Here is an 8,850-nt window from a genome sequence, read left to right on the forward strand (position 1 = left end):
TTAGTAGTCGAAGTTGGTGTTCATTAGACAATTCAGTTTCCTACTATAATAGCTGTGCTTTAAGCTCTTTGTTGTCTTAAGTGTTAGTTCCTATGTTTGGTTGAGTATAATATTGGATGGGTAAAAAGAGTGCTTACTTAAGTGCGAATGAAATGTCATTTCAACCACTGATAAATGAAATGTAGAAAACAAGTTATATCTTTCATATGGATAATTATTGCAGGCAGCTATTTGCTATTTGTGTACATTCATTACATGAAGTGTGTGTATTAGCCTTCTTTTCATGGTCACAAGAAGTGCAATTAACATCTGCCAAACCATTGAAAGATTAACATGAGATTAACGAAATCAATACAAGAACTAGTAATAGTCAGGCGTAAATTAATTAAGATTCTTTGATATACTCGCGTCTCCAGTTCCATCATTGAAGATTATCATGATATTAATGAAATCAATACTAGGGCTATCAATATTAAGGCGTTAAATAACATATGATAGTCCTTGATATACTAGCAGGTTCACTTCCATTTAGTATGCCAACCTTTTTATTTGTCAATATACCTTGATCATAAATTAGTTTCATTTGTTTTTAAGCAGGCGTGTTCTATTTGAGTTTTCGTGCAATGCGGTGGTGAGTTAAACTGGTTAAAGGTTTTAATCAAGCAAAGTAGGCAGTGAACTTTCTTTCGCGACTTCAGGTTACAGTCTTTATAAGTGGTCAAAAATGAGACCACGGTACCAGTGACTAATTATTACACTAGCTCATGTTCTCCATGTCTCTGGGGTGTTAATATATCTAATATTAAAACTACTCATTCTTGGGGAGGTTGGTTCAATCGTTTCGACTTCTTTTCATCGGCAAGGACAAGTGTACCTAATGAAATATGGAATAGCATTTCACAAACAATTTGCATCTACAGAGGAACATTCACATCATCCCCTACAATAATATTGACTTCTGAGTACAATAGTAACCACTAATTCCAATCCAAAAAATTTCATGAGTCTCGCCTATGGGCAGAAAACAATAATACCAAACCAATTCTCAGTTGATGTATTTAACGCCAGATAATGTTAGCCCAACAAGTGCGGTCACACGACAAGGTTGGTTGTACCCAGATTGTGGTTCGGTCATATTGAGTCAAAAAATTCAGCACCTACAAAAGTGTCGAACGCAGGCCAATTCATCCTGCCAGAGATCCATTAAAGCATTCGATACGGCGTTCAACAACCCAAAAAATTTTATAATTTCTGCCAGATCAAACTTAGGGACTTAGTGGCCCCACAGGACTACGGGTCCTTTTTCTTGGTCTAGCTCCTTTCATGTACGAGCAAATCATATTCCTGTCCCAGAATTGGACAGCCTTTTGTTGAACTTCTTCAGAGATTGGGTTGTGCTCACCCATAACTAGATCAACAGCAATGGTCATTCTGGTGTGTTCATTGATCACCTGAAAGGCAAACAGACAATGGTTACACATTGATTCATTACCAGCATATGAATTATTACCTAGACCATTTACATGATTCAAAGCATTCGGTTATGTGTTCGATTATCCAACCTGAAGGTCATACGATGCCCATAAATCGTATTGGATCATCCACTCTGCAACCCAAACTCCGCAGTCATTGCTGCAAACACAGAAATGAAGTTTAAAATGAGTGAAGTCACCAAGACAGATATGAAAGTGATAAAGAGTTCACAACATACGAATCCGCAGCCTATTGAGAAATGTGTGGCTCGTGGATCCTAAACTTTGAGATAGACTTCGATACAGTCGTCTTACACTCGTATGAAGACGTGTCAGTCAACAACAGCTCAAGTAACCGAGCCTACAATGATTAGTGAGATAGATATTGTTATTACCATGGGGGGATGAATCTTTAAAACTATGCAGCTAAGGGGAACCAATTTTGGTTATTGTTGAAGGGGCAGTCATGTCATTCTATAAAAAGAAGAAAATCTAGAAGTAAGTTGATATAAAAAAATGGAAAATCAGAGGGCGATTAGACGAGAATAATATGTTACAGTAACGTACCACTTCCATCATTTGATCTATTCGAGCCTGTCGCTCGACGGTAGACTTTAATGAATCCAGATAAATCAACTTCTCATCCCACATGTCAACAATCATCAAATACCAGTGACGTCGCATGTGGAAAGGAACATAAATCTGCAACCAAATTGACAGTCGAGAGTCATATTGCAACTCTGAGGACCGCCTCAACGGCTATTAAAAGTCTTGGGTCTAAGAAGATTCACCTTCAGTAGATTATCGGCGAAACCCATGTACTTTGCTACGATGTAATCAAGTGTTGCCTTGCAGTGGTGGCCTGGGCTCCTAGCTATTTACTGCCAAAAAAATCATTCAGGGAAATAAAATCATTACCGAGTTTTAGTGACAATGAATACTACTGATCCTTTCGCAAGAACAAAATTTAACAGGTTAAGAAACTCACCGCAAAGGTGGTTGGTAGCCACCACCGTTGTTTCTCAGCTTTATTTGAGGAAACCATTGCTACGACAAGGTTGATAACCTACGTGATGGTTGATTTAGGCGCAAACAATTAAAGAATGACTTCGGAAATGTTGTAACCATTCTGCGATGAAATAAAAAAATTGGAGCCACTTACGTCGTCAACGACCTCCTCTCCAGGGCGTAATGTCCAAAGGGCTTCCCTATTCCCGGTGCAATGTTCATTTTCCACCAGGATTTCACTGACAGGACGACATAAAGAGGAAAAAACTGCTGTTAGTGGGGAAAGTTGTTTATGATGCTAAAAATAGTTGTAGACTACTAAACAAGAGAACCAGAATTATGTAACTGCTTACCTCGGTTGTAGGCCGTTGGCAAAGATGTAGGCTGCAATAGCGAGTTCGTGGCTAACAAACTTCATCCCCGCCGGGGGCCAGAATGAGAGGTCCAGGCACTACTTCGCGATCAAGGTGTTGGAGTAGAGGAAATAATTTTTCTTAAATTTCTTAGTATACGATTATCCAACATGAATAAACCATTAACAGTAGACCAAATGGTCCGAAAGGTTATTTTATTTGCATAGGAAGAGATTAACAGTTCAATGTTTGCGAGGAAAACAACCCAGATGAAAAAAACAATAAAGTGATCCATACAATAATGATTAATAAGGAAAGCATTCCATCATAGTATGAGAAGGCTATTGGGTCCTACTAGGGCCAAGGGTGTCCCAAGGTGAAGTAGTGGGCCGTAAACATTAAAGGTCCAAACTGGGCATGCAAACGATGGGGTACTTAGTAAAAAAAAAATTTGTTGATCATGTAGTAAAAAAATAATAATTATAAGGAAACCATTCCATCAGGCTATGAGAAGGCTATTGGGCCTAACTTAAGCCAGCTAGGGCCCAAGACGTAGTAGTGGCCCTTTAAACGTCAATGGTCACTAGATTGGGCATGTAAATGTTGGGCGACATAGTTAACCAAAAATTACAATTCTCAAAAGTGCCACATATGCCGACCCAAGAAAAGGTAACGAGGGCAAACATTCGTCCAAAGGACCTACACAAAAAGAAAAAAAAATATTCCAGACCGAAAAGATTTCTTCCTTTCGACACGAATGAGCAAAACTAAGCAACTTGACCCTAAACAAAGAAAACAATGTTCATCCAGGGTTTCCATGCAGTGTTTCATGTACCTTTGGAGTCTCCTCCGACCTAATGTCCGCACTCCTATGTGTGTAAAATGTCCATGGAGAGCCAGGACCTGTAGACCTTATGTTTCTTATGAGGTCTTTTGTGGAATTCCCTTCATCTTTAAAGGAAAGCTTTCTCTGACATGAACAAAATTACATATACATATGTATATAAATACGACGAATAATTTCTTAAATAAAAAATAAAAACCAAGAATAACATGAAAAGAACATCATCTGGAGAACTACAAACCTGTAAGTTGACTTGTGGTGCTGGTTGGGGAGTACCGGATTTTCCCTTGTTGACCCCGGCCATCGTTGTAGGCATTGGGGCTGATATACCCCGGATAACGTCCTCTGGTTTTGGTGGAGGACACTGTTGGCGTGTCGGAGTTCTACCTGAGAGCGTCCCGCCGTTTGTCACCTCTTTCACCGGCTCTTCAAGTGTTCCATCGTTTGTGTAAAGATGCACTCCTCCAGTAGGATGCAAGTTTAGGTTCAGGTTCATCATCGGTTTGTTGTCACTAGTAGCAGATACATTCAAAGACGTGAGAAGTTCCAGCACTCGATCGTGCTGTGCTACAACTGCGATTAAGGCTTGTATTTGGTTCGCTTGCGTCTTCAGGATCCCCAAAATCATGTCATTTCCGGTTGAGGGTTTCTGGTCAATGATGAAAGTAGGGAAGCACGTCACCTTTTCCATGTGTAAGTGATACTAAACCGGATGATAAAGCGCGGAGAAAATAAAAAAAAAGTTTTGCAGAAAAAGAACAACATTGTCATACTTGTGTCTGATCAGCCACACCGCTGACTGCATCCTCCACGGTGGTTACCGGCTCCATTGGTTCATCCTTGGTTGCTCTCCGTCGACGCTTCACCGCATCCTCCACGCTATTCTCTTTGTGTAACTCCATCCTGAACAGTACTAGCAAGTGCACAATAGAATGAAGGTTAAGTGGGTTAGGTTAGTAGTGTGCTTAAGACGATTCCCAATTACATTGCAGTTCGTAAACAGGACACACGTGCCGCTACTCAAACATGAAGCCACGTTTAATTGTATTCACATAACGTCTTCAATAGTGGCCCAATTCTTCTCATAGACTGCATAGGGAACCCCGTAGTTGGGTATCTTATTCATGGGCTTTTTTGTCTTTATGGCCTAATGGGCCGAAGGGCATCATTTCTGTAGGCATCTTCTGGAACAATACAGCACACAGGAAAATTCACTCAACACTGACCCTAACTTCAAATACAATCTACGGATTCTCCATCCCATTAACCAATCACACTTCAACCTTTATCCACTGCATCTACACGCCTATTCACGTCTGTTTGACTAGAAAGGACAAAGAACACCTTCCTTCCCATCAGATAGGTAAATGATATCCTATGGCATTGGTAGCAAACTATACCCAACTTTATGTAACGAAAAGTAACTATATTAAGTTAAACAAGAAACTAACTCAACGGCAGCTATTACACTAAATCTTGTGGTTACGTAGTAGTTGGTTCCACTATCGACTTCCTCGGTTAGTAAAGTAAATTCATTATTAGAGGACTAATACGTAGGTCCCTACTAATTAGTACAGCATGCCCACGTCTAACAGAGTTAAGTTAAATAAATTAAGATTGAGTAATGATAATTGAGAAACCCGACGACCATAAAATATGTAATTAACCTGAACAATTGCATAATTAGTTCATGAACCCTCCTTGGAAATTACTGGAAAGCAACCTAAACCCCAACAAGAACATCACAGTTAACCAACTTACAAGAATCACCGTTGACGTTAATAGCAGACATACGTAAACAGGAATAACTACTGAATATGAACAACAGTGAAGGACAAAGACTTAACAATAAGCTGCTACACTGTAAATGTAGATACTTGCAAACACAGTGAACCCTTCATTCAAGTCTCGAATAACTCGTTATACTGCTGAAGATCATACCTAAGCTTTCAGTTCTCCTGTTCCAGCTCCCGGATTCGCTGGTGTACGGGGTTTCGTTGTTGCCGTTCCAGTTCCTCAACCCGCACTCTCAAGGCCTCCACGATCCTGTAGTTGTAGTCGTGGATTTCCTTCCCCACGAAAGATAGCACCTTCCCTAACATTTTGAATGACGCGTCCTGCCTTGCCATCTGCTCATCCGATGAGAACCCACCCTCGACGATCCAGCTAACATCGCGTTGTTGTGATCGCAGTGTCACCCAGTAGCCATGAAGCAACTCACCAGTGTCGGAGAAAAACACACAATTGTTAAAGACCGGATAATCAAGCCTCAGCTGGCAACAGACACGAATGAGATAGACCTCCAAGTCTTCAAACACTACAAACTGAGTCATAGAATTCTCCGGAATAATGTTCGGTCCTGAACACCGATGACAATCACAAACACCAAAAGTAACTCAATGCCAGCTTAAACGGGGAAAAGAAAAAAAGAGAAACCACTGCCGTAAACATACCCACAGTTGCACCCGTACCTTCTGGTATCTGAGAACAAGGAACAAATGCTTTCTGTGATGATTCACCCAATGTTGGGCCAACATGCATGCTGTAGAAATGTTTGGTTAAAGACACCGGTGGCTTAAAGCGTCCCGTCGGAGGATGAACTCCAGAATCGAGCTCCGGAGGTTGGGGTAGTGTCAATGGTGGATCAACAACTCCCAACCAATGTTAGGCGTCTCTCAGCAGGCGGAATCCCTTGAACTCTGCATCTAGAAAGCCATTCACTTGTTCTTTGCAGTCCTCCCAATTTGTGTAGATTCCAAGAATACGTCCCCTACGCACAGCATAGAGCCTGTACTTTCCGTTATTCATGGCTATTGAGTTTTGGAAAAATTACGGGTGGGGATAACTGACTGTGAAAGACGATTGCTCCTTCTCTATCTCTAACCCAAACAATGGATATGAAGCCACGCCGAGTGAAGGAAACCTTGAAAAACAATTTTTAATGGTAACAGGTGAAAAGTTTAGTAGGAGAGCCGGTTTAATATTAACTGAACGTATTGTCGTTTCATTTTGGTAAATATTATTAGAAAATTAATTCCCTTCTTGTTAGTATCATACGAACCTTTGACTGCAAGATGTCAGTTAATTAATGAAACCATTTTCCAAGTTCCTTTAAATGACTATTTTCGAAACTGGTCCTTATCATTTAAGTGTTGGAGTTAATATAATTATTTCATAAGTTATTCTTTTGTTGCCTAAATAGTATTTTTTAAAACAGCTAATACTTATATTAGGTTTTCGTATAATATCCTTCAAAAATCATCGAATATTTAAATTATAATTTTACCCAAAGAAATTCATTAACAATTTTTCTATATTTTACTATTAACTTCTTCAAATAAAAAAAATAATCTTTTAATATTAACTGCAATGTTTAAGTCAAATTTTTCTCTCATTATCTATGTGTATTAATTAATATACGTCTTAATAATAGTAATATCTTCTGGTTTCATGTTAAAAATATTTAATTCTACACAAAAACAAAACGATAAAACAAATAAATAAAACAAGCGAAAATGTAATTAACGAGGACATCTACTACCACTTCTCTACTGACTCTCTCTCACCTTGGTTGCAGTCATTGCTGCAGGCATATGATGGACGCTGATACGACCTAAAGTGAACATCGAGTACAGTTGCGTGTTTCAGTCGCCCAACTCAGTTCTCGTCACCCACAGCAAAAATCTATAAATAATTAATTTCTTCGCTTAAGCCTGCATCGGACGCTATTTATTTATTTTCTTCGTTAACCAGATAATTTTTTATATATTAGGATCTTATTGTTATAAACAAATAATTTGTTTTACAACAAACTTAGCAACTATAATCAACCATGATTATATTTTTCTGTTAACATGTTTCTCATTTAATTTATTCGCAATGTTTGAGCATATTTCAGTATGTATTCTGTATAAGGTTGCAAAAATCGAACCAGTAAATGAACTGATAGAGTGACCAGTTCATCGATTTCTTAGTCTAATCATAGTTTAACTGGGATTCATTCGATTTACTTATATATAAGATACAATTATAAAAAATTAAGAAGTCATTTTTAATATTTAAATTCAATAAATTTTCAACTAAATAAACTTTCTGGAAATTACATATAAAAAATTAAAACTTCGGTCATAAAATATTTAAATTAAAATCCTTTAAAAAATCTTATCGGGTACATATTCTCAAATAAAAAAAGGGAGGGGGGATAGAAACGCTCAAACTGTGCTTTGAGGTCGACAAAGAAGCCGAGAAGGTGACACTACTGTTGGTCGTCGGGGCGCTGGAAGTCAAAAGGGTGGTCGCGGCGTGAAACTCATAAGGAGATACGAAGGGGTTTTAGGGATTTCTTCTGAGAGAAAGGGGACAGTTGGGCTGTTATATGGGGGGTTTGTTTTTTTTTTCTGAACCTTTAAAAACCTTCAAAAAACCAACTTATTTTACCGATTCACCAGTTAACCGTCAGTTCGGCCGGTACTATAACCGGGTTTTTGCCATGCGGTCTTTACGCTTACTCGGATCGGTTGGTTGACTAGTTCTCCGTTAACCGGGTTGAACCGCCCAGTCCGATTCGATTTTCAGCACCATCATCTTATACATCTGGCTACAAAACTACAAAACAAAAATAATAATCGGTTTAAAAGTTAACTTTGAAATACATTTTTTTCATAATATTTTAAGAATATCAGACTGCATATTAAATAAGATGGTTGAAGCATAAAATATATTTTGCTATATTTAGGCTGGGATACATATTTTTAATTTCTTTTTATAATGAAATAACTATCATTGTTAAATTTTAATAATTTGTTAATTAGTTTACATCGGTTTCACTATTAAATAGTATAAGTATTTGTTGGAAAATACCACTAGTGCAGGTAATGTAATGTAATTATCCATACCGGACAAAATGAGACTATATAACTTCTTACGATGGGTGACCGGAGAATAGTAGGCTCGACTCCTTCTTCATGGGCCAATCGTCTGAACGAGAAAGACCCGTACTAAGTTTGGAGAATATTGCAACTTAGAGATACTTGAGGGGTGTCAGTGTATTCATAGTGGTGATTCAATAAACACCTTTGGAGAAGCTCCACCTTTTAAGGAGGATAACCGTCCCTTTATCTAAGGAAAGTTGAGATATGACTCCTGGAAGTGGGTTGGGAGATTTTAGGGGCAG

At 38.5% G+C, this 8,850-nt stretch overlaps 1 protein-coding gene across 1 annotated transcript; it reads right to left on the reverse strand.

The window, feature by feature from the left end:
* Positions 1–5,626: 5,626 nt before the first annotated feature.
* LOC148550557 (uncharacterized) lies at positions 5,627–6,218 on the reverse strand. Its single transcript, XM_088493157.1, has 2 exons — positions 6,149–6,218; positions 5,627–6,036 (listed from the first exon to the last, which is right to left on the reverse strand). Exons 1-2 carry the CDS (start codon positions 6,216–6,218, stop codon positions 5,627–5,629), a joined length of 480 nt encoding a protein of 159 aa, XP_088349283.1.
* Between the last annotated feature and the right edge of the window lie 2,632 nt (positions 6,219–8,850).

The sequence above is a fragment of the Arachis ipaensis genome, chromosome B7 (genome assembly GCF_059453495.1).
Source record: "Arachis ipaensis isolate K30076 ecotype BB chromosome B7, ASM5945349v1, whole genome shotgun sequence".
Classification (NCBI taxonomy): Eukaryota; Viridiplantae; Streptophyta; class Magnoliopsida; order Fabales; family Fabaceae; genus Arachis; species Arachis ipaensis.

What these genes read in the sequence shown, in the direction of transcription:
- LOC148550557 (XM_088493157.1), bottom strand. Translation starts at nt 6,218, where the DNA reads ATGCATGTTGGCCCAACATTGGGTGAATCATCACAGAAAGCATTTGTT. An exon ending in TTGTTCTCAGATACCAGAAG is followed by an intron (nt 6,037 to 6,148) that starts GTACGGGTGCAA and finishes ATCGGTGTTCAG; the next exon opens with GACCGAACATTATTCCGGAG.